Source organism: Oncorhynchus kisutch, linkage group LG29 (assembly GCF_002021735.2).
Source record: "Oncorhynchus kisutch isolate 150728-3 linkage group LG29, Okis_V2, whole genome shotgun sequence".
In the NCBI taxonomy this organism is placed as follows: domain Eukaryota; kingdom Metazoa; phylum Chordata; class Actinopteri; order Salmoniformes; family Salmonidae; genus Oncorhynchus; species Oncorhynchus kisutch.
The window spans coordinates 26,086,937-26,112,902 of NC_034202.2; the positions used below are offsets into that span (position 1 = coordinate 26,086,937).

General features: G+C 40.5%; 2 protein-coding genes across 2 annotated transcripts; one reads left to right on the plus strand and one right to left on the minus strand.

Moving 5' to 3' along the window:
* Nucleotides 1-2,607: 2,607 nt before the first annotated feature.
* Nucleotides 2,608-15,487, plus strand: LOC109873528 (prosaposin). The gene is made up of 12 exons (XM_020465188.2): nucleotides 2,608-2,740; nucleotides 2,979-3,034; nucleotides 5,287-5,361; nucleotides 7,523-7,648; nucleotides 7,748-7,867; nucleotides 8,014-8,094; nucleotides 11,544-11,727; nucleotides 11,890-12,032; nucleotides 12,124-12,204; nucleotides 12,796-12,906; nucleotides 13,127-13,197; nucleotides 15,000-15,487. Exons 1-11 carry the CDS (start codon nucleotides 2,686-2,688, stop codon nucleotides 13,160-13,162), a joined length of 1,068 nt encoding a protein of 355 aa, XP_020320777.1. The 5' UTR covers nucleotides 2,608-2,685; the 3' UTR covers nucleotides 13,163-13,197; nucleotides 15,000-15,487.
* Nucleotides 15,488-15,680: 193 nt separating this feature from the next.
* mat2aa (methionine adenosyltransferase 2Aa) lies at nucleotides 15,681-21,997 on the minus strand. The gene is made up of 9 exons (XM_020465187.2): nucleotides 21,666-21,997; nucleotides 19,283-19,360; nucleotides 18,956-19,078; nucleotides 18,709-18,821; nucleotides 18,451-18,594; nucleotides 18,030-18,248; nucleotides 17,665-17,847; nucleotides 17,327-17,460; nucleotides 15,681-17,149 (listed from the first exon to the last, which is right to left on the minus strand). The coding sequence occupies exons 1-9, from the start codon at nucleotides 21,754-21,756 to the stop codon at nucleotides 17,047-17,049; spliced, it is 1,188 nt and encodes a 395-aa protein (XP_020320776.1). The 5' UTR covers nucleotides 21,757-21,997; the 3' UTR covers nucleotides 15,681-17,046.
* Nucleotides 21,998-25,966: the final 3,969 nt, after the last annotated feature.

Below are 25,966 nucleotides of genomic sequence, written 5' to 3' on the forward strand. Positions count from 1 at the left end.
GGCCTAATGAATTGATTTCAATTTCCATATATGAAATGTAACTCAGTCAAATCTTTAAAAATGTTGCATGTTACATTTATATTTTTGTTCAATATATTTGTATTTATTTGTATTTTTTAAGTATGCTTTGTTGGGAAGGGCTCGTGAGCAAGCATTTCACTGTAAAGTCTACCTCAGTTGTATTCGGCGTATGTGATATATACAATTTTATTTTATATTATTGAACAGAAAAGGTGTATTCAGCAGTAGTTTATAGGATCAACCTTGACTAGAATTAAGCAATAAGGCCCGATAAGGTGTAGTATATGGCCAACATACCAGGGCTAAGGGCTGTTCTTACGCTTGACGTAATGAGGAGTGTCTGGATACATCCCTTAGCCGTGGTATATTGGCCATATACCACAAACTCCTGAGGTTCCTTATTGCTATTATAAAATGGTTACCAACGGAATTAGATGTTTCAAATTTTTATGTCACATGCACAAGTGCAGTGAAATGTCTTTCTTGCAAACACAAGAACAGTAAAAATAAATGTTTTGTCAAACACAAAGTATAAAGTACAGGCTATACCACGGCTTTCATCCCATTATTCAGTGCTCGAACCACCCGGATTATAACACAGTATATGCACTGAGTGTACAAAACATTAGGCACACCTGCTCTTTCCATGATTCAAACCATGTTTCCATCCAACCTTTTTATGCAATAAAGTACATGTTGGATAAGAAATTTCAACTTTCCAAATGTCCACAAAACAAAATACAAGGTGAGTTATTTTTGTGTTGGTAAAATTAATTATGCGCTTCATATTCGTCACCAAATCCACTGGCTCCAGGTCATATATAAGTCTTTGCTAGGTAAAGCCCCACCTTATCTCAGCTCACTGGTCACCATAGCAGCACCCACCAGTAGCACGCGCTACAGCAGGTATATTTCACTGGTCATCCCCAAAGCCAATTCCTCGTTTGGCCGCCTTTCCTTCCAGTTCTCTGCTGCCAATGACTGGAACGAACTGCAAAAATCACTGAAGCTGGAGACTCATATCTCCCTCACTGGCTTTAAGCACCAGCTGTCAGAGCAGCTCACCAATCTGTAAATAGCCCATCCAACTACCTCATCACCATATTGTTATTTATTTGATTTATTTTGCTCCTTTGCACCCCAGTATCGCTACTTGCACTCATCTTCTGCACATCAATCACCCCAAACTTTTAATTTGCCATACTGTAATAATTTCACCACTATGGCCTATTTATTGCCACACCCCCCTTTTCTCACCTCATTTGCCCACGCTGTATATAGACTTTCTCTATTGTCTTATTGACTGTATGTTTGTTCATTCCATGTGTAACTCTGTGTTATTGTTTGTGATGCACTTCTTTGCTTTATCTTGGCCAGGTCGCAGTTGTAAATGAGAACTTGTCCTCAACTAGCCTACCTGGTTAAATAAAGGTGTTCTCAACTAGCCTACCTGGTTAAATAAAGGTGTTCTCAACTAGCCTACCTGGTTAAATAAAGGTGTTCTCAACTAGCCTACCTGGTTAAATAAAGGTGTTCTCAACTAGCCTACCTGGTTAAATAAAGGTGTTCTCAACTAGCCTACCTGGTTAAATAAAGGTGTTCTCAACTAGCCTACCTGGTTAAATAAAGGTGTTCTCAACTAGCCTACCTGGTTAAATAAAGGTGTTCTCAACTAGCCTACCTGGTTAAATAAAGGTGTTCTCAACTAGCCTACCTGGTTAAATAAAGGTGTTCTCAACTAGCCTACCTGGTTAAATAAAGGTGTTCTCAACTAGCCTACCTGGTTAAATAAAGGTGTTCTCAACTAGCCTACCTGGTTAAATAAAGGTGTTCTCAACTAGCCTACCTGGTTAAATAAAGGTGTTCTCAACTAGCCTACCTGGTTAAATAAAGGTGTTCTCAACTAGCCTACCTGGTTAAATAAAGGTGTTCTCAACTAGCCTACCTGGTTAAATAAAGGTGTTCTCAACTAGCCTACCTGGTTAAATAAAGGTGTTCTCAACTAGCCTACCTGGTTAAATAAAGGTGTTCTCAACTAGCCTACCTGGTTAAATAAAGGTGTTCTCAACTAGCCTACCTGGTTAAATAAAGGTGTTCTCAACTAGCCTACCTGGTTAAATAAAGGTGTTCTCAACTAGCCTACCTGGTTAAATAAAGGTGTTCTCAACTAGCCTACCTGGTTAAATAAAGGTGTTCTCAACTAGCCTACCTGGTTAAATAAAGGTGTTCTCAACTAGCCTACCTGGTTAAATAAAGGTGTTCTCAACTAGCCTACCTGGTTAAATAAAGGTGTTCTCAACTAGCCTACCTGGTTAAATAAAGGTGTTCTCAACTAGCCTACCTGGTTAAATAAAGGTGTTCTCAACTAGCCTACCTGGTTAAATAAAGGTGAAATAAAATAAATAAAACATGGGTTTTGTTATAGCATCCAAGATACTGAAACTAAAGTCACAGCTTCTATTGAATTGGGACCCTCATTACTTTTGTACAACTCAGTTCCGCAATACCAAAGAGAATACAAATAGCTTATCACACTTCAACCTGTGGTTTTCTGTCAAGCTCTGATTGGCGAGGGCTTTCTGCGGCAGCTGGCCCCTGTCTATACCCCAATCCTACATTGAGTGGTTATTCATTTTCCAATTAGTCTTTGAAAGAGACTGACTTATGATGGCCTCTTTCAAGCTTGCACTCGTTATCTTAATTTCTTACCAGACCACAGGTATGCTATACAATTGCACACAGTTTCGGTTAATACTATAACATATGAATATGATGTTATAGTATATTTAATTCAATGTACATTATTGACATATACATTTATGTTCTAATTAAACATGTAATTACAATATATAATCTTGTTCATGAGACATTTAGAACCACAAATGGAAAAAGGTGTTTATGGAGACACGTTTTTATAACAGATTTTCCTTTTCTTTATATTTTTATCTTTCCCACAGCTTTGGCAAGGGTTGTCGGTGGGGAGGGAACACAAAACGCCTGGGACAAGCTGAAAGTAAGAACTATTTTTATTTTGAAAACAATGATTCCCCCCTTCAACCCACAAAATATAGGAATACCAGTGTATGCAACATTGTTCTGCATACTAAAAACCACCTGGCGGGATTCAAAAAGCAAAAAAATAGAGAGAAAAAATAGAGAAATATTATTGTGTTTTACTAAGAGAAAATTACCAGATAATGAGCTCCATAATTAATATCATTACTACAGTATATAAATCAAATAAAGTATAAATATCAATAGCATTATCAATCAGATTAGTTCCCAGGGGTTCGTTCCCAAACGTTTTGGGCCCATGATCCCATTTTGATGAATTAATACATTTTTTGTGTTCTCACCAAAGGTGATGTAATCAACGGCCAATTTTTCTTTATTTTAATTGGGGCTATGGCAGTCTATTACAAATCAGTCTGACAATACCTTTGACAGTATTTCAAGTTGAATGAAGTATGCTTTTTCGCTCAAGTTTTCATGTATCAAATACAAATCTAGAGTTCAGTGGGTTTCAATCGCATGTTCAATGATTGCGTAAAATAGGAAATGTGCCTACTCTGTGCTTGGCACGTGCGCTCCAGCCAAAAACACGCAAATACAGAGCGGGTAGACTGTGCGGGTAGGCTAGCCACATTATGAGTTTATTATGGATAACAGCCAGAATATTTGTATTTGTCAAACGGCAGTCAAGCATCGATCATCATGTCACCAGATTAAGATCCTAAATAGTTATTGGAAAGGAGCATCAAACTCATCGCCGTGCACTTTCACCACCCTCTGAAGTTCATCATAAACTATTTAATATGTAGTTTAAAAACGGCATGGTTTCCCGAGTAGGCATAGTAGTGGGAGGACCACACAACATGTCATCGCGTGATTCCAAGTACAGGTTGAGAACTGAGTAATCAAGGTGACACACAGTAACACATTCAATACCGCCTTGCACACTCTTGCTTGCATCTAGCTGATCTAGGATGTAATCATTAGTCCAACAGTTGCAAATGAGAGTTTCTATTGGAATAATTCAGGTATGTTTATCCCCGTTTCGTTCCATTTGCTTCCGTTTAAGAAACGTTTTTCAACAGAATTGGTGGAATGAATACACCCCAGATAAAACACATTCACAGTTGACTTTCATAGCAACCATAGAAAAACAGCATGATCACTTTGCTCCTTGAATATATAATTCCTTCTCGCAACCTTCCCAAGTCAAACCTTCATATCATGACTGTTAACCATCATTGTCACCTCATAGTCAACATACACAACATGACCAAAAGTATGTGGACACCTGCTCGTCGAGCATCTCATTCCAAAATCATGGGCATTAATATAAAGTTGGTCCCCCTTTGCTGCTATAACAGCCTCCACACTTCAGCGAAGGCTTTCCACGAGATGTTGGAACATTGCTGCAGGGACTTGCTTCCATTCAGCCACAAAACATTAGTGAGGTCAGGCAATGAGGTTGGAATCTGTGCAGTCAAGTTCTTCCACACCGATCTCTACAAACCATTTCTGTATGGACCCCGCTTTGTGCATGTGGACAATGTCATGCTGAAACAGGAAAGGGCCTTCACCAAACTGTTGCCACAAAGTTGGAAGCACAGAATCATCTAGAATGTCATTGTATGCTGTAGCGTTAAGATTTCCCTTCCCGGGCCTCCCGGGTGGCGCAGTGGTTAAGGGCGCTGTACTGCAGTGCCAGCTGTACCACCAGAGACTCTGGGTGCGGCTTGGTTGGGTTGTGTATCGGAGGACGCATGACTTTCAACCTTCGTCTCTCCCGAGCCTGTACGGGAGTTGTAGGCAGGATAACTTTTTAGATGTTTCATTCTTTAAAAAAAAATGAAATTCACTGAGGAGGATGGTCCTCCCCTTCCTCCTATGAGGAACCTCCACTGACCCTGTTCTAATGACGCTTGTGGGCATTGTATAGGGAAACAGAAGACACATACATGTTCTTGAGAATGTTATCTTTCAGTGATGGGGTCATAATATTTTGCGTCTTAATAAGAACCGAGCTAATTTCACTTCTGTTTTCTTTAAAACAGATGTTCAGTCTATAGACTATAGAAGCAGGTATAAATGAGAGGAGACATGTTTTGCAACACAAAATATGATTTCATATAAATCCAGCACTGCTTGTCAGGGACCTTCAGGAATAATGTCAACTAGAATAAATGGATGTCTTTGCCTCAGTATCCCGCCACAGCTTTGAGTTGGCATTCTTCTCTTTCCCTCTCTTCCTCTCAGAAAGGGGACAGCTGCCAGGACTGTACCCAAATAATTGAACTCCTTAAAGACCTTATCTCCAACCCGGACATACAGGTGAATGCATCGACAGAACATGCACCCCTGAACCATACATACCATACATTTGAATCATTCATAATAACACCCAGAAACATACAGTGGGGCAAAAAAGTATTTAGTCAGCCACCAATTGTGCAAGTTCTCCCACTTAAAAAGATGAGAGAGGCCTGTAATTTTCATCATAGGTACACTTCAACTATGACAGACAAAATTAGAAGAAAAAAAATCCAGAAAATCACATTGTAGGATTTTTTAAATGAATTTATTTGCAAATTATGGTGGAAAATAAGTATTTAGTCACCTACAAACAAGCAAGATTTCTGGCTCTCACAGACCTGTAACTTATTCTTTAAGAGGCTCCTCTGTCCTCCACTCGTTACCTATATTAATGGCACCTGTTCGAACTTGTTATCAGTATAAAAGACACCCGTCCACAACCTCAAACAGTCACACTCCAAACTCCACTATGGCCAAGACCAAAGAGCTGTCAAATGACACCAGAAACTAAATTGTAGACCTGCACCAGGCTGGAAAGACTGAATCTGCAATAAGTAAGCAGCTTGGTTTGAAGAAATCAACTGTGGGAGCAATTATTAGGAAATGGGAGACATACAAGACCACTGATAATCTCCCTCGATCTGGGGCTCCACGCAAGATCTCACCCCGTGGGGTCAAAAATTAAATCCCAGGTCCCGGGGGGACCTAGTGAATGTAAAGTAACAAAGCCTACCATCAGTAACACACTACGCTGCCAGGGACTCAAATCCTGCAGTGCCAGACGTGTCCCCCTGCTTAAGCCAGTACATCTCTAGGCCCGTCTGAAGTTTGCTAGAGAGCATTTGGATGATCCAGAAGAAGATTTGGAGAATGTCATATGGTCAGATGAAACCAAAATATAACTTTTTGGTAAAAACTCAACTCGTCGTGTTTGGAGGACAAAGAATGCTGAGTTGCATCCAAACACCATACCTACTGTGAAGCATGGGGGTGGAAACATCATGCTTTGGGGCTGTTTTTCTGCAAAGGGACCAGGACGCTGATCCATGTAAAGGAAAGAATGAATGGGGCCATGTATCGTGAGATTTTGAGTGAAAACCTCCTTCCATCAGCAAGGGCATTGAAGATTAAACGTGGCTGGGTCTTTCAGCATGACAATGATTGCCCGAGCAATGAAGGAGTGGCTTCGTAAGAAGCATTTCAAGGTCCTGGAGTGGCCTAGCCAGTCTCCAGATCTCAACCCCATAGAAAATCTTTGGAGGGAGTTGAAAGTCCGTGTTGCCCAGCAACAGCCCCAAAACATCACTGCTCTAGAGGAGATATGCATGGAGGAATGGGCCAAAATACCAGCAACAGTGTGTGTGAACCTTGTGAAGACTTACAGAAAACGTTTGACCTCTGTCATTGCCAACAAAGGGTATATAACAAAGTATTGAGAAACTTTTGTTATTGACCAAATATTTATTTTCCACCATAATTTGCAAATAAATTCATTAAAAATCCTACAATATGATTTTCTGGATTTTTTTGTTGTTGAAGTGTACCTATGATGAAAATTACAGGCCTCTCTCATCTTTTTAAGTGGGAGAAATTGCACAATTGGTGGCTGACTAAATACTTTTTTGCCCCACAGTATAACCATCACATCAGTACTACTTGTATGTGCATATGATGCTCATTCACCTGGGTCAGTTTTTCTTCCTATTTGTGGCTGCAGATAGAGCATTCAGGTTTATTTTCCGCAAACAATGAAAAACAACAGACACTTTCAGTTCCTGAAATGGTTTTCACCTGTTTTTTCCCACAAACCCTCACTCAAAACAAGTGGTACAGTTTGTGTTTCTGTTCTACGTTGCTGTTTTGGAGAGTTAGAAAGCCACTTCCTCTTTTCTATATAAAAATAACTATAATAGCAGTTCACAGTGGATTTCTGACTTCTAAGTTCCCCTTTCCTCTGAGGCTGATCAGGCACTTCGGACAGTGTAATCTCACCCCTGAATAGTTCATTCTTCTTAAACACACTCAGTGGCCTAACAAACCAGTGGTATGCAAAAAGAAATGTACTTCACTGTAGCTTTTAATACATATTCTAATATGTCTTAATGATTGTAAAACACATCATTTACTTAATGTGCCTCAAAATGATTTCAACTGATGCCTCCCACTCCTCCATCCCCAGACCGAGATCAGGGGCGAATTGGAGAAACTATGTGACCTCATGCCAGGTCCTGCGTCCCCCAAACTGTGCCGGGAGCAAGTGGATAAGAACCTCCCCCTGGTCATCACCTTCTTGACAAGCTTCTTCGTACGTGCTGATGGGAGGTTGAGAAAGATCCTGGTTTGTAATTTGTTATATAATTCTGACTGAATGAGCCTTGAATTGAGCCTCTCTCCTCTCCCACAGAAACCCACTGAGGTGTGTACCGTGTTGGGACTGTGTGGCTCCCAGTCAGACAGCCAGCAGCAGAGCCTGCTGACTGATCACATTCAAGCGGGTCTGAAGTCAGCCATGACAATGACAAAGGTGAGACAGAAAGAACAGGACTAATGCACTCTCTCTCTGACCTCTACTCTGTGTCCCGCTGACTTTTGTTTGTCTGTACCTGACTGTTTGTCTGTCTTTATCTTGTTCTCTTTCTCCCTCTGTTTTCTTTCTGTTTTGTCTACTAGGTGCAGTTCTCGCCAGAATGTACCTTCTGCATTTATCTTATCAAGTCACTGGAGAGTATGCTGCCGAAAATAAGGACTGAGGTAAGGCATGCCATAGAAATATAATTAGTGCAGGGATCATCAACTAGATTCAGCCAAGGCATGCACACAGGAACACACACACCCCAGCTGTTGTTCATATCTTTAAAATACTGTTATTCAATCGATGGGTTGCCTTTGTTAGCGTTATCTTTTTTTCAATCACTTTGGCACATTTTTCAGATGTAAGTTGTGTATTTTCAAAACTCTTAGAAGAAAACTGTAAACTAATACTTGTTATGTTCAGAACCTTTGATTGTGTATTCATAGAGGTTAGGGTTCACCCCTGAGTCATTCATGCAAAATGAATGAAATGCCATGAGAACATTCAATTTAGTCACCAATATATCAGGTAATGACAGGCTCACCATTTCGTCATTTTAACTACCATTTAGTCCAATACCAAAAAATACAAGACACGCATTTCAAAACTGTTCTTTTTGAAATGCTGAATAGAAAGAATAGTAGATGGTAAATATCATTTTACATACAGTATTTTACTATAACTTGCAAAAAATATATATAATTTGTATCCAATGGCAGATTGTGAGCATGTTGAGAAATATGTCTGTCAGATTTACATTTGATTATTCTTATATTGTAAATAGGTGGACAAATCATCAGAAATGGGGGTATTGTAAAGGAGTTGGCTACTGTAGAAACGTAGCGCGGTGTTGTATGTTATTTATGCCCCATGCTACATTTTACAAGATCACCTTATCTACGGGATTTGTCAAATGATACAGTATCGCCTGTCTATATCTGCTTGCAGTGTATCAATGAAATTCAGATAATGAGTGGACTATATTGTTGTATATAACGCAGGTCTTTCATCAGATCATTGTACAGTACACTATCGTTCCAAATGGTAGCACATAGAGTGACTCTTTCCACTTCCTATTGAAGCACACTGGCACATACATATATGATTTGGTTTACCTTCCATCATAAATTGATGTCAGATTGATACATTTATGAGGCAAACATATATACATTTACAGTGTTCAGCAGTTATCAAACTATACTGTATATGCTAACTACAAGCACTACATCATTTTGGTTCAGTAGTTACCAGTTTTGAACAGTTTGATTAAGTGATTGTCTAATTATTTGTATTGTTAACAACATAATCAAATCAAATCAAAAGTCAAGTGAAAGTTGCATTTTGAAAAGCAGATACTTAGGTTGATTATGCATCAAAATTGAAAGAGTGATGAACAAGTGACTTTATTTGTAATTCTCAGTCAATTACAAATGTGCTTAGAGTTTTAAAAACTTTCGTCATTTTGATGATTTTTGTGTTTAGTATTGTGAAAATGTAACACATACTTCTGAAAATTGTACCAAAGTGCTAAGAAAAATGTAATAGTTTTTTACTGTATTATGGTGACAATGTGGTGAATTTTCAAAACTCTTAGTACAGAACTCCACACTGGTAACACTTGTAAATTACAATACATTACACTGTTTTCATATTAGGTACACTATCCCATGTGTGATCAAAGGTGTGATCAAATGAAGGAAACATCGTTTAGCAGGCACTAAATTGCATCAAGCCTGTCTTGAGCATTTGGACATAGGTTCTCATCGATATCAAAATAAATATCCTTATTGTTCATGCACCTTTTAGCATTGCAAATCAAAGTCTGATTTAGGTCTGGTTTGAAATCATTGCATGCCTCATCCATGGCCTGAAGGAGGGTGGTACGCTTACGGGATGGCAATCATACATCTTCCACCTGTATTGTAATCATGTATTGTATTTTACCGTATTGTACTTCTGTATTGTATTGGTCCTGTACGTGGCTTAGTTCATTAGAACACAGCACTAGCAACACCAGAGTTGTGGGTTTGATTCCCACTAGGGTCACATACCAAAATATGTAGACTGTTGTCACTTTGGATTAAAGTGTCTGCTATGTAAATTACATGTATTACTGTACTGGGGGATGCATTTCTTTCTTGTTTTGGACTTTCTGGATGATTTGCATATTGGTATTGTATTGATATTCTATCACTGCACTGTTAGAGTTACAAATACAAGCATTTCACTGCACCTGCTGTAACATCTGCTAATCTGTGGATGCGACCAATAAACTTTGATTTGTTACGTACAGTATATATCTGATCTTGTCAATGTCAGATTTTTTTTCATGTACTGTGAAGTAAAATCATCATAGTCATTATCATAGTAGTACATTTGAGTATACAGGAAATCATACTTTTTATGTTTCTACTTTACAGACATATTTTAAGTATGTAGTTCTCAAAATCTGTAGTAGACTAAACAGTTGACATGTCAAATCTATAGGTTTACCAAATGTTTAAGTGATCATCAATTCAGAGCAGTCGGATTAAGTTATAGTAAATGCATTTGAACAAAAGAGGAGAGAATCATATCAAAAGTCATGTGAGCAGTGCATTGTGAAAAGCAATTACTTTATATGAACATGTATTGCAATGTGAAATGTATTTCTAGATGATTAAGTTTGATGAAAAGGTGACTGTGTGATTTTGTGTTTTGTAATTAGTCATTTGAAAATGTGTTTGGAGTTTTGAAACAACTGCCTTTTTGATGTTTTTTTACTAATAGTTGTAAAAATTGCAGGTAGATTCTTAGATTTTTTTGCATGGACATTGATTTTATGCTACACAAATGTAAATAACATGACATTTTTCTAAACTAATCCAATCTGTTAGTAGATTTATTGCACCCGTTGCTGAGATGGTCTTTCCAGTTTAGATAGTTTAGGTAGTCTACATTTTTTTCGGGCCCTACCTTGGCAGTCATTCTAAATGCAGGTTGCAGGTGAAAAGTAAAAATTGTTGGATATCCTCAATCTGGCTAGAATTCAATAGGATTTACACATCATTTTGCAAGCCAGCATAATGTGATGTAGCCAGTTTATATACTAGTTAACTGTTAGAGTAAAATTCAAATTCCAAAATACACTGTATCAGTGAAAACCATAGGAGAGTACCTTACACACTGAGTTAGTGTAACATTTTAATGCCACTGGTGTTAGAAACTATCAGTTGGAACACACTAAAAAAAGTGTTGTCGTCACCCAATATAGTGTTCAATACCTACATCGCTGGTGCTAGGAAATATATACTGTTAAACACTGTTAAAAGGGCAACACTTACATACATTCTGGTGGTTCTCATGTAAACACAAAAAAAGCATTCAATTGTACACCCACAGTGTTAAGCTTACCAATCAGAGTTTGCTGTGCACTAACACACACATTTGTATCCAAAGCAACTAGGGTTAAGTGCCTTGCTCAAGGTCACATTGACAGATTTTTCATCTAGACAGCTTGTGGATTTGAACAAAGCAACCTTTTGGTTACTGACCTAACACACTTAACCGCTAGGCTACTTGCCACCCTACATGTGTGTACACACAAACAATCTTTTTCCCAATGCCCTGTATCTGTTTCCCCTCCCAGATGGCTGTGATTGATCTGCTGGGGAAGGTGTGTGGTATTCTACCCATGTCCTACAGGAAGCAGTGTGAGAACCTGATAGAGAAGTATGGTAAGATGCTGATGGACATGCTCCTGACCTACGCCACCCCTGAGGTCATATGCACCCTAGTCGAAGCCTGTCATGGCATGGATACGCCTGTCCTGGGTGAGTTCATGACCACTTCATCATTCATCCCTCCTGCCCTGCTTTGCATCACCACCATATAATCACTTTTCTCTCTATCATTTCCTCTTCTATATTATCCACTGTTTTGAAATGTCTCTCTCTTCTTTCCCTCTCTCCTCTCCCTCTTTCTCTCCCTCTCAGAGAGTGCTCCTCTGTCTGACTGTGACTCCTGTCTGACTCTGGCGGTTCTGACTCATCTACAGCTGGGCTCCAATGCTTCAGAGCCCCAGACCTCCTCCTTCCTGGCCTCTGTCTGCCAGCTCCACCCCAAGGCCCTGCCCAAGGTCAGCCCTGCCCCCTGGTCTACATCTCCCTCATCTCACATAAGAGCCTTATAGGAGCCTCTGGGCTCATGTCTAATTTCACTCTTTTCAGTGTGATGGCTTTACCCAGCGTCATGGGCACCAGCTGAAGGGGCTTCTGGGTAAACCAGAGTCAGCCCTTGATGTGTGTGAGGTATGTCATGTTTAGATTCACTCGACTACACACTGTAACGTAACATGAAAGTCACTAAGGATCTGACCCTTTTTTCAATTATTGCCTAAAAAGACGTACCCAAATCTAACTGTCTGTAGCTCAGGACCTGAAGCAAGGATATGCATATTTTTGATACCATTTGAAAGGAAACACTTTGACGTTTGTGGAAATGTGAAATTAATGTAAGAGAATATAACACATTAGATCTGGTAAAAGATCATACAAAGAACACCATCATCTTTGAAATGCAATAGAAAGGCAATAATCTATTATTCCAGCCCAGGTGCTATTCACATTTTGGCCACTAGTTAGCAGCAGTGTATGTGCAAAGTTTTAGACTGATCCAATGAACCTTTGCATATCTGTTCAAAATGTTGTATCAAGACTGCCCAAATGTGACTAATTGGTTTATTAATACATTTTCAAGTTCATAATTGTGCACTCGACCTCAAACAATAGCATAGTATTATTTCACTGTAATAGCTACTGTGAATTGGACAACGATCCCGTAGAGGATAAATCCAAATTTCTATGGGGTGGGGATGTACTTTAAGTTTGTTTGTTTCTCAGAGAGTGGGCCTGTGTGGGGGAGTGATAGAGGCAGGAGAACAGGGAGGGGACCCATGCACTCTGGGCACCAGTTACAGTTGCAGAGACCTCAAGACTGCCCTGGAATGCGGGGTAAGGCCACTGAACGTACCAACAAAGTTTGATTTTATTTTACCTTTATTTTATCAGGGAGTCCCATTGAGACTAATGTCTAAGGGAGCCTTGCATCACACAATCACACAAGAAATTACACAATAGGAAATACATCAAGAAAATACAAAAAAAAGTATAGTAGACATTTCATAACAGAACAAAGGTGTTTAAATCTTTGCATGCAATTTGTCTTATATAGATGGTGTCAATCTGCCAGAAGTTTGCGTGGAAGTAAGAACCTCTGCCCAGTACCTACTCTCAAAGTGGACGGTAAGTTGACTCTTGATGTACATACAGCGCCTATTAAAAGTATTCACCCGTCTTGGATTTTTTTTCACATTTGTTGCTTTACAAAGTGGGATTGAAATGGATTTAACTATGACATTTTGCCATTGATCTACACAAAATACTCCATAATGTCAAGGTGAAAAAAAATCCTGTACATTTTTACAAATGTATGCAAATTAAATAACTAAAATACAGTTGTTGCATAAATATTCAGCCCCTTAGTTTTGGCAAGCCTACATTAGTTCAGGAGTACAAATTGGCCTAACAAATCACATTAATTAATAGGGGTTGACATGACTCGAATGACAACCCACTGGACACACACACTGGTTTGATTGTTGTTTCAACGTAATTTGTCAACGTATTGTGACGTAGAATCAACATGGAAATACATTGGATTTGAAAAGGGTCATCAACCAGTAAGGGAGAGGGGTAAATTGAGGGAAAGAGTTAGTTAAGCCACCCCTTGTTTCTAAGAAACCATACACAAAATGTATAATTTGACTAAATATTTAGGAAGAGATCATCTTTTCATACAGTATTATCATTCATTCATGGTTGAATGGATCTTTGGAAGTGTAGAAGTAGCTTAGTGATATTAATAATACACTTTTACCTTTGGATATTTTATTTTTCATGAAGGACGGTGGGTTGATCTACAAGTTAGTAATATGTTGGATTTATGTCTCCATCTCAACCAAAATTCTAAGTTGAAGAATAGGACTAAATCAAATAAAACTATATTTGAAGTGCATTTAAGTTGGATTTGATTTAGTGCTATTCATTAACTGAGAGACGTAAATCCAACATATCAATCATTATTTTGTAGACAAACTGGATATTGAATTGTGAACATTGAATTATGAACACAACCACATATCAACATTTGAAGGAGATGTATCTTCTGCTTGGATAGTGTATACATACAGTACCAGTCAAAAGTTTTTTCAGTTACATACAGGTAACTGCCAAAATAAAGGAAACACCAACATAAAGTGTTTTAATAGGGTGTTGGCCACCACGAGCTGCCAGAACAGCTTAAATGCACCTTTGCATAGATCCTACTAGTGGATCTAAACCATGCCAGGATAATGCACCCCACACACCATACCATATACTTTGTATCCCTAATTTCCTCAAGTGTTTTTATTTTATTTTGGCAGTTACAGGTGTTGGTAATGTTTTGTATACTCAGTGTATTTCCTCCTAATATTGTAGGCTTCATTGGCCACAAGGACAGATTGTTTTTATTGATAAATTTGACACTGTCAGAGTAGCCACTCTCACAGTCATTTGACACTGTCAGAGTAGCCACTCTCACAGTCATTTGACACTGTCAGAGTAGCCACTCTCACAGTCATTTGACACTGTCAGAGTAGCCACTCTCACAGTCATTTGCTTGGCATTAAGAGATTCTGGTAATGTTTTGTAGAATTGCATGAAAAGGCACATTTTCCAGACACAGCAACAATAAAAAAAGTGGAAATCTACTCAATTGTAGCCTATGCTTTATTACAAAGGGGCTTTTTCTTCAAGGGTACATTTATCACACAACTAATTGCATTTTTGTGCACGGATTGGGTTTACAAAACATTAGGATGTGTCAGGAAGGGGGGTTATATAAAACAAAGACATGGGGCCTATGATTTGTTAAACCGACCCTAGTAACACAAATATGAATAAATCTTATGATAGGCATGCTATTTAGGTTTCAGATCAATTGGTTGTCACACACACAAACGACTCGGGTTGTAAATCAATGTTCCGCCCACTCTTCTTTTCAGATTGATAATCCAAGACTTTGAGCGAGCCTGAGGCCTTTGCAGCAATGGAAGATCCCAAAGCTTTCAACATCAAATTACAAATATTCTATTTACTGTGTCAATATGTTTTTCTAGATGATAACACTTCTTTAACACATGAACATTGCACTGAATATTTTGCCAATGGATATGATTTTATAAAACTCTTCTGTACTTTTCCTTGCGGGCAGCAGTCAGTATTAAATGAATGCATTCCTGCGAGCTAGGGATTAAGAGAACATGATAAAGACATTGAAACTATTTAGAGACATAATATTAGCAGTAAAGGTGGTCTACAAGGCTAAATGTACTAGGAAAATGTTCATATTACCTTGCTTGTGATTTTAGCTTTACATGTGACCTCAATCTCCATATGAATATTAGTTGTGTTCTTCATGCTCATTCTTTTATGGTTCCTGACATTATCAAAATCAAATCACGTCATGAATAAAATTACTTTTCCCCATTGACTGACCCTTTCATGGAAATCATTTCTACAACCCGAAGCAATTGTGTAGTGAAATTCCAAACATTGTACATTAGATTGTGTCCTCATTAGGGACATGAGTCTACCTCTCCCAATTAATGTATTTGTTTCAGTAACAATGGAGGTTAGTGCTGTAAGTTGAATATTGAGTATTAAAAATAAATTAAGGAATTATGTACAGAACATCAGGGTAGACTTTTATTCAAAGGTTTCACATGGAGCATTTCAAGTCTTTAGGAAATGGAACATTTGAGCCAAGGGGAGGGGTCTATAAGCATCACAGGTGAGGGGTTGGAGATAGTAGCAGGAGCAGGCAGGGTGTGTGTAGTGAGGTAAAAACATTAAAAAGGCACTTTTACACCTTCAGTAACCAGACAGCCTCACCACCAAAAATGTAAAAAAAGAAAGATTTTAAACAAAATGTAGAGAATGCAAATGCTGCAGTCCACACATACCCAACAGAGAGCATTGTAAACAAGGCCGGTTTCTCTGTACAACACCCGCCAGACTTTTGCTTTTATCAGTGGGCATGTGGGAAGAAAAAAAAAATGTTAAAATTCTTCTGCAAAGTCAGTCATCTCCAAAACCCTTGTCACTAAAATATAAATAACACTGGCAACTGCTTAGAGCACCACCTAGTGGCTGCAACCCAAAGTTTTTCTGTGGACCACTTTAGGAACCAGAGGGTAAAACCATGCTAATGATTTTTAATTGTTGTTTATTTTTTTAAGTTAACCTTCCTCACTTGTCAGCATCCATGTTAAAAAGGTCCCCCAAAGGCAGTCAAAAATGAAGCACTCGCGTTTGTTTTCAAGTATTGAGTTATCAAATGGTAGAGCAGACTGAAGCAGTTTCTCTAGCGACACCCAGTGGTCACTGTCTAGAGGGGAAGTGCCTTGCCTTAGTCTATCAGACCTTAGTCTATCAGACCATTCTAGAACTTTCACATGTAATCTTAATTTGACAAAGGATGTGACAGAGGGAATAGAGATACAACGTACATCCCAACAGAACCAGAGTTCATTAGAAGTTTCTGACTTCTCTGTAACACGTCAGAAAACATGGTCTGAAGGGATGACTGTTCCAAACAAGGTACTATAGTTCAAGAAAACTCAAGTTCTGCAGTTCCACTTTGACAAATGGGTTTTTGGTTACATCTGACAAATACTTAACTTTTAATTGAAAAGAGTTAAGGGGACAAGATTGACATCCTAATTACCTATTGCAACTCCTAGCATTCTTCAGCCCTAAAATGTGCCATCAATTATTTCTCCAACCAGAGAAACACTGGGTGGGGGATAGGTACGGAAACAGGAGGGAGAAGAGAGAAAATACATTTATGTGAAGATAAAACAACTGTCAGGGGGAAAGACAGGAAATGGATTTCAGGGGGTGTGCAAGCAATTGCAGATGGGTAGAGAGGGTACAGGAGTGTAAAATGTTTCCTTTAGGGATGAGAGTTTGGGGGTGATTGTGGACATTCATCTCTCCCAAGAGCTTGTAGGTTTTTCTGTAGTACACCCATAGCTCAGGGTGAGGGATTCAGTATTTGAGCTTTTTGGGGACCTCCCAGGGGAAGGCCTCCCGCCCAAAGTGGCCATAGGCAGCAGTCCGCTGGTAGATAGGCTTCTTCAAGTCGAGCTCCCTGGAACACAGAAAGCACAATAGTGTTGAATTGGGTAAATAAATGCACAGATTACTAGAGGGCAAACCAAGCCGTCGCCATTCAAATGTAGAACCCCTAGACCCATGAAGACCAGCTCCGACCCCATGGGACCCCTAACAAAATATGTTACTGGCAGCCACCATTGTTCCACACTACCTAACAATGACACCAGGGCGGAGGTCAAAGTTCTTCTTGACGATGTCCAGCAGCTCCCTCTCGCTCTTCTGAGAAGTCCCATAGTGGAAGATGGAGATGGATAGGGGATGGGCAACTCCAATGGCATAGGCTACCTGACAACACAGCCACTTCTTATTAACACACACATGATCAAGACTCACATGACAGGTTGTAAAATATGCTATTTTTTATACTTTTCATCTCATTGTTATACATAACAGTTCTAAGTGAATGACTCTTATAGCAAATTAAAACCTTAAAACGACCACAAAAGACAAATAAAATTGTTAGGTTGCAGCCATTAGCGCAATCCTGACCTGGACCAGCACACGCTTGCAGAGCTCAGCCTTCACCAGGGACTTGGCCACCCAGCGGGCAGCGTAGGCAGCAGAGCGGTCCACCTTAGTGTAGTCTTTCCCTGAAAAGGCCCCTCCACCGTGGGCCCCCCAGCCTCCGTAGGTGTCCACAATGATCTTACGTCCGGTCAGGCCAGCATCACCCTGCGAGGGGGAGGGTCAGCCAAGGAGCCCAGGACAGTGTTAGAAATGTCACATGTTGACAAGAGCCTACTTTAAAAAAACAAATCTGACTGACTATGTAGCTACTTGATCACATCTCTCTGGATGGTTATTTTCTAGAGTCTATTGAGGACAGTGGTGTACAATACATCTCTCAGTCTCACCTGAGGACCTCCGATGACAAAGCGGCCGCTGGGCTGCAGGTGGTAGATGGTGTCGTCGTCCAGGTACACGGTGGGCACCACTGCCTTCACAACCTGCTCCTTAAGGGCGTCACGCATCTCATCCAGGCAAATTACTTCATCATGCTGCACGGACACCACAACAGTGTGCACACGCACTGGGAGCATGGCCCCACGGTCCTGCCTGTACTGAACAGTCACCTAGAGAGGGAGACAAGGTATTAAGTGTCATTCAAGGAGTACACACATCTGACAAGGTAAGGCAAGGTACTAGGATACCTGCATGTGATTGGAGTGCATCTGAAATGCCGGCTTCATTACGAAGATCTGGACAAGGGATTTACATGACTTCATTGCCATATTTGGTGCATGGGTGTTCATGGGCTATAGTGCTGAATCTAACCTGAGTTTTGGAGTCTGGCCTCAGCCAGGGGAGGGTTCCGTTGCGGCGCAATTCAGCCATCTTGGCATTGAGCTTGTGGGCGAGGACGATGGTGAGGGGCATACACTCCTCAGTCTCATCAGTGGCATAACCAAACATCAGACCCTGTAACACAAAACACAGTCAAACACTTGGAGCGGGGACAACAACAAACACTATCATACTGTCAAGGCCCAGTCACTTCCTCACACAAACAATCAAAGACAGGAACCTTCTAACCTGGTCTCCAGCTCCCACATCCTCCTCTTTGCGGTCCAGGTGAACACCCTGAGCAATGTCAGGGGATTGCTGCTCCAGAGCCACCAGGACATTGCAGGTCTTATAGTCAAAGCCTGTAGGAAGGGAATAGTCAAACCTCAGTGTTACTTTCTGTACCTACTAAAGCAAACCCTGTGACCTCTTAAAACCACGTTTTCAATGGAAGTGAGCGATTTAATCTCTCATCGGAGCAAATTCGCTATAATACCCTTGGAGGAGTCGTCATAGCCAATGTACTTGATCGTGTCCCTGACGACCTTCTGGTAATCGACGTTGGCCCTGGAGGTGACCTCCCCTGCCAGCAGGATCATCCCAGTCTTAGCTACAGTCTCTGAAGAAAATGCAGACAGAAAGAGAAAGCATGTGAGAGAAAGAAGGGGACAAACAGAAGAAAATCAAGTGAAGGAAAGTGAGAGAGCGAGGTAAACATGAGCATTAGCTATTCAGGGTGATAAAGGGGGGACAGAAGCACAGTCATGTTAGTGCAAAATGGATAAATCTATAGAAATTTTTTTAATGGGTGCTTGATCATTACCACATGCCACTTTGGCATCAGGGTCCTGCTTGAGATGGGCATCAAGCACAGCGTCGCTGATCTGGTCACAAATCTTATCTGTCAAAAAAGAAATGGGAGTTATGGGGCGTATCCTGCTTAAATTTTTTTTTTTTAAGACCCCGCTGAACACTTCCCCCAGGTAGTTTATCCCTGCAAATGCAAAACCAATAACCTTTAATGGACCAAACTTGCAACAAGCCACTCAGCAGCCATTGCCATGTACATGAGCAACAGCTGCAAAGCACCACAGTAGCCACATTCCTAACCACAGCCCATTCATACCATGGCTGGCACCCCCCATGCCCTGCAAGGAGGGGGGCAGTCTTCGGAACCAGTCTCTACAAAACTCTCACCAATAGCACCATGTTGGCTTTTAATTCAAAAGATCATCATATGCACTGAATTGTTACAACAGTGACTACTTGCTTAAAGCAGCTTCTTGTGACAAAAGGTACATAATGCGACAGGCTGCCAACAGTTGCACTGCAGTCCCTGGAGAAGAGGCCTAGGCCTATATTTAGGGTGGAGGTAAGCCTAGATAATCAGCTGCAATGGAGCTGTCTCCCTCCCCCAAATGTCAAGTAAGCATTGCACTTAAACCTGTACATGAGGACTGTAGCCAGAAAACCTGGCTAGCTACTGTAATGTAACTGTGAACAAAAATATAAAAACATGAAACAATTTTAAAGATTTTACCTCATAAGGAAATAAATTCATTAGGCTCTAATCTATGAATTTCACATGACTGGGAATACAGACATGCATCTGTTGGTCACAGATACCTTTTAAAAAAGGTAGGGGCTTGGATCAGAACACCAGTAAGTATCTGGTGTGACCACCATTTGCCTCATGCAGCTCGACATCACCTTCGCAGAGTTGATCAGGGCGTTGATTGTGGCCAGTGGAATATTGTCCCACTCATCAATGGCTGTACAAAGAAGCTGGGTATTGGGGGGAACTGGAAACAGCTGTCATAAACATTGATCCAGAACATCCCAAACGTGCTCAATGCATGACATGTCTGGTGGGTATGCGGGCCATGGAACAACTGGGACATTTTCAGCTTCCAGGAATCATGTACACATCCTTGGGGCTGTGCATTAACATGCTGAAACATGAGGTGATGGCGGTGGATGAATGGCACGACAATAGAACTCAGGATCTCGTCACGCTCTCTGTGCATTCAAATTGCCATTCATAAAATGCAATTGTTTGTTGTCGGTAGAGGTGGGGCATTCTGTTCACAATGTTGACATCAGCAAACCGGTCGCCCACACGACGGCATACATGTGGTCTGCGGTCGAGGCCAGTTGGACTTACTGACAAACTCTCTAAAAAGACATTGGAGGTGGCTTATGGTAGAGAAATTAACAACAATTCTCTGGCAACAGCTCTGATCGACATTCCTGCAGTCACAATGCCAATTGCACACTCAAACTTGAGACATCTGTGGCATTGTATTGTGTGACAAAACAACACATTTTCGAGTGGCTTTTTAATTGTCCCCTGTATTGAACATGCTGTTTAATCATCATCTGGATGGATTATCTTGGTAAAGGAGAAATGCTCACTAACGGTGATGTAAACAAATTTGTGCACAACATTTAAGAGAAATAAACTCGTCGTGCGTATGGAACATTTCTGGGATCTTTTATTTCAGCTCATGAAACAATGGTGATTTGAGGTGAAATGAGTACACTGTGGTCTCATGCTTCAGTCAAATCAAAATAAATCACCGACAATTGTTATTATACACGCATTGAAATTAACTAAAATACACCACTGCTAGAGAACTCCGTTAACCCAGTGACCATATAACAACAAAACCTACTTGGTCCGCGCTCGCAGTTGCATTACGTGCACGAGCTCGCAGTCTACTGATGTAATACCGTTGTTCGACTAGCCCAAAATGTGCTAATAAATTCAGTGAAAGGAAAAACACGAATATATAAAAATATGGCATATATGTTACGTTTTTAAATAAACGCACCACGTAACACAGGTGGCGACTTGACCATCCAGACAAGTATTTTAGTGTCACACTTTACTGGATTAGCATGAGCTTCTAGCTAACGTTAGCTAGCACCCGATCCCATGGCGAAGGCAACCCGCGTGGCCTGTCTGTGGCTCGTGCTCCCCATTCATAATATCGGCTGACTCAAAGATCCGCAAATGTGGAAAAATAGTCAAATAGCTAGCTGACTGGGGCATACGAACAATATGTTAGCTAACGTTTATGCGTGTTCGTAAAAAGAACTGGCAGGCATTTGGCAGCACTTTGCTGCTAGTTCGCTGAATCTACCACATAACATTTCCTTATGTTGGAAAGTAGCTAGCTAAAATAAGACAGACGCAAACTCACCTGGGTGTCCTTCTCCAACAGATTCAGAGGTGAACAAAAAGCAGTCTTCATCAATGAGTGAGTTATGGAAACCGTTCAATTGCCCGTTCATTTTAAAGGAATTGCAATTTGCAGAGTATATCTAGCTAAACTCAGTCAACTGTAGTTTACAAAATATGATGTATCTGATACTAAGTATATTGCCCAATTTAAAAATGAGTGTTTCTGTAGACTTAGCTATTTCACCGGTGTTCTTGAAACAATTTGGTGGCGTTGATATTTATCCTTCAATCGCGTCAGTGAGGGGCGTCCCTGTGTCCTGTCTGTTTAGCCAATTGCCACGTATAGGAGGGGCTGTTGACTAAGGACACGTTCCAGGTAGTCTTTTTTTCGGGAGGGGGGGGGGGGGATAGTGATGATCGAGTACACACTGCGCCCACCAGTTAGTTCTTTTAAAATGTATTTTTTATTTCACCTTCATTTAACCAGGTAGGCTAGTTGAGAACAAGTTCTCATTTGCAACTGCGACCTGGCCTAGATAAAGCAAAGCAGTTCGACACATACAACAACACAGTACAACAGTAGTACCACGGTGAAGCATGTGTTGATTTATGTTGTAAGTACCAGTATGTGGAAGAGAGGGAAAGATTGGCGTATAGGGTTATTGAGGTTGTAAGGCGATGGAGGGGCTGGGGTAGGGTTTGATAGAAGTTAGTAGGTCTCTTTTAATTTTCTTAGTAGTACAGGATAAGTGTGCACAAACTAAATTCGGTCTCGCACTCCTAAATAACACAATTTTTTTAAACTTTGGCAAAGTCTACAAAACGCAGTCCACTCTGTTACAGATTCTGGTTTTGGAAACAAAAAATTGTATGGAGATCATATGTTTGCTTGCAGATTGGAGTATCTGTCCATAGGACCACTTTAAGCCGTACACTCCACAGAGCTGGGCTTTACAGAAGAGTGGCCAGAAAAAAAGCCATTGCTTAAAGAAAGAAATAAGTAAACATGTTTGGTGTTTGCCAAAAGGCATGTCGGGGACTCCCCAAACATATGGAAGAAGGTCCTCTGGTCAGATGAGACTAAAATTTAGCTTTTTGGCATCAAGGAAAACAATATGTCTGGCGCAAACCCAACACCTCTCATCACCCCGAGAACACCATCCCCACAGTGAAGCATGGTGGTGGCAGCATCATGCTGTGGGGATGTGTTTCATCGGCAGGGACTGGGAAACTGGTCAGAATTGAAGGAATGATGGATGGCTCTAAATACAGGGAAATTCTTGAGGGAAACCTGTTTCACTCTTCCAGAGATTTGAGACTGGGACTGAGCTTCACCTTTCAGCAGGACAATGACCCTAAGCATACTGCTAAAGCAACACTCGAGTGGTTTAGGGGGAAACATTTAAATGTCTTGGAATGGCCTAGTCAAAGCCCAGACCTCAATCCAATTGAGAATCTGTGGTATGACTTAAAGATTGCTGTACACCAGCAGAACCCATCCAACTTGAAGGAGCTGAAGCGGTTTTGCCTTGAAGAATGGGCAAAAATCCCAGTGGCTATATTTTGATTAGTTTAACACTTGTTTGGTTATTACATGATTCCATAAAACTATTTCATAGTTTTGATGTCTTCCCTATTATTCTGCAATGTAGAAAATAGTGAAAATAAAGAAAAACCCTTAAATGGGTAGGTGTGTCCAAACTTTTCTCTGGTACTGTATGTAATGGGCTTATGTAATGCTGGATGAGTGATAATGTATAAATGTCCCTTGAGATGATTAAGTCTAAAGATGTCTTATTGAATTGACTTGAACTTAGTGGAAATAATGCCCTAATATATTTTTTTAATTGAACCTTTATTTTATCAGGGAGTCATACTGAGACCAAGGTCTCTTTTACAGATGAGTTCTCTTCTAAAGTTTAGTAAAGATGTTAGGTAGAGTGCATTTGGAATGTATTCAGACCCCTTGACTTTTCCCACATTTTGTTACATTTCAGCCTTATTCTAAAATGGATTAAATTGTTTTTTCCCCTCATCAATCTACACACAATACCCCATAATGCCAATGCAAAAACAGGTTTGTAGAAATTTTTGCAAATGTATGGTATATGTAAAGCTGAAATATTACATTTGCGTAAGTATTCAGACTCTTTACTCAGTACTTTGTTGAAGCACCTTTGGCAGTGATTACAGCCTCTAGTCTTATTGGGTGTGACACTACAAGCTTGGCACATCTGTATTTGGAGAGTTTCTCCCATTCTTCTCTGCACATCCTCTCAAGCTCTGTCAGGTTGGATGGGGAGCGTTGCTGAACAGCTATTTTCAGGTCTCTCCAGAGATGTTCGATCAGGTTCATGTCCAGGCTCTGGCTGGGGCCACTCAAGGACATTCAGAGACTTGTCCCCAAGCCACTCATGTGTTGTCTTGGCTGTGTGCTAGGATCGGTGTCCTTTTGGAAGATGAACCCCTTGTCTAAGGTCCTGAGCTCTCTGGAGCAGGTTTTCATCAAGGATCTCTGTACTTTGCTCCGTTCATCTTTTCCTCGATCCTGACTAGTCTCCCAGTCCCTGATGCTGAAAAACATCCCCACAGCATGATGCTGCCACCACCATGCTTCACCGTAGGGATGGTGCCAGGTTTCCTCCAGACGTGATGCTTGGCATTCAGGCCACAGAGTTTAATCTTGGTTTCATCGGAACAGAGAATCTTGTTTCTCATGGTCTGAGAGTCTTTAGGTGCCTTTTGGAAAACTCCAAGCGGGCTGTCATGTATTTTACTGAGGAATGGCTTCTGTCTGGCCACTCTATCATAAAGGACTGATTGGTGGAGTGCTGCAGAGATGATTGTCCGTATGGAAGGTTCTCCCATCTCCACAGAGGAACTCTAGAGCTCTGTTAGAGTGACCATCCGGTTCTTGTCACCTCCCCGATTGTTCAGTTTGGCTGGTGGGTCAGCTCTAGGAAGAGTCTTGGTGGTTCCAAACGTCTTCCATTTAAGAATGATGAAGGCCACTGTGTTTTTGTGGACCTTCAATGCTGCAGCGTTTTTTTTGGTACGCTTCCCTAGATCTGTGCCTTGACACAATCCTGTCTTGGAGCTCTACAGACAATTTTTTTATTTAATCCATTTTAGAATAAGGCTGTAACGTAACAAAATGTGGAAAAAGTCAAGGAGTCTGAATACCTTTCAAAGGCACTGTACATTGGGACTTTTTGTAAATGTACTTTATAAATGAAAATAGCAATCTATCAACCGACAGGACATCAAAGATGGCCAACCAACTTTCTGGTCGAGAACGTAGTGATATGCACTAAAATTGAAGCCCGTAATAAAGCGCAGAGCGCTACGATAAAGTGCATCTAACGGCTTTAATGAGGTGGCAGCTGCTTTCAATAGATGATGTCGCCATAGTCTAGGACCGATAGGAACTTCGACTGAATAATCTGCTTTCTACTACTTAGCCAGAGGGAGGACCTATTTCTATAGAATAAGCCCACTTTTTAAGACAGTTTTTCATATATCCAGATGCCCAGATATTTATAAGCTAGACACGATCAATATGGACATAAGCTTAAATCACCAGAGTTAGTTTAATGCAGTCTAGAGAACAACATATATTTAGTTTTACCTGCATTCAACAATAATTTCAGATCAATAATCTGTTTCTGTAATACAATGAAGGCAGACTGTAGTTCAGCTAGAGCCTGGTCAACCGTTGGGGCAATAGCATACACAACAGTATCATTGGCATACAAGTGCAGGTTACAATTTCTTACAGGCAAGTAGATATTGTTCATGTAAACAGTCAAAAGTACAGGACCCAGAATCGACCCTTGCAGGACACCATCAGTTGATACACATTGAATTCTATCTGTCAAGTCATTTTTAAACCAGTTACATGCAGCCTTGTCTAGGCCTATTGAGGAAAGCCTCTAATGCACTGAATGAGAGGGAGCACTACCTCCTGTCCTGTGCTATAAAAGTCCAGAGTCCAGACACCAATTGGCTGGGGTAGAAGGCCTACACAAAACTGTGGTGTTGTTTTGCCTAGTCCTCCATAACCTTTGTTATTGTGCGTCATAATCAATCATCCTGTTTTCATCAATATCTTCTGATGTCCTTCCTTTAAGATGTTTACTGTGCTAGCCAAATAAAATGGTATTGGTCGCATACACAGATGTTATTGTGGGTGTAGCGACGTGCTTATGCTCCTAGCTCCAACAGTGCAGTAATACCTAACAATACAAAACAATACATGCAAATAAAAAAAAGAATGAAAGAGGTCATTGAGTGCCAGGGAGGGCATTTTATAAGATGACA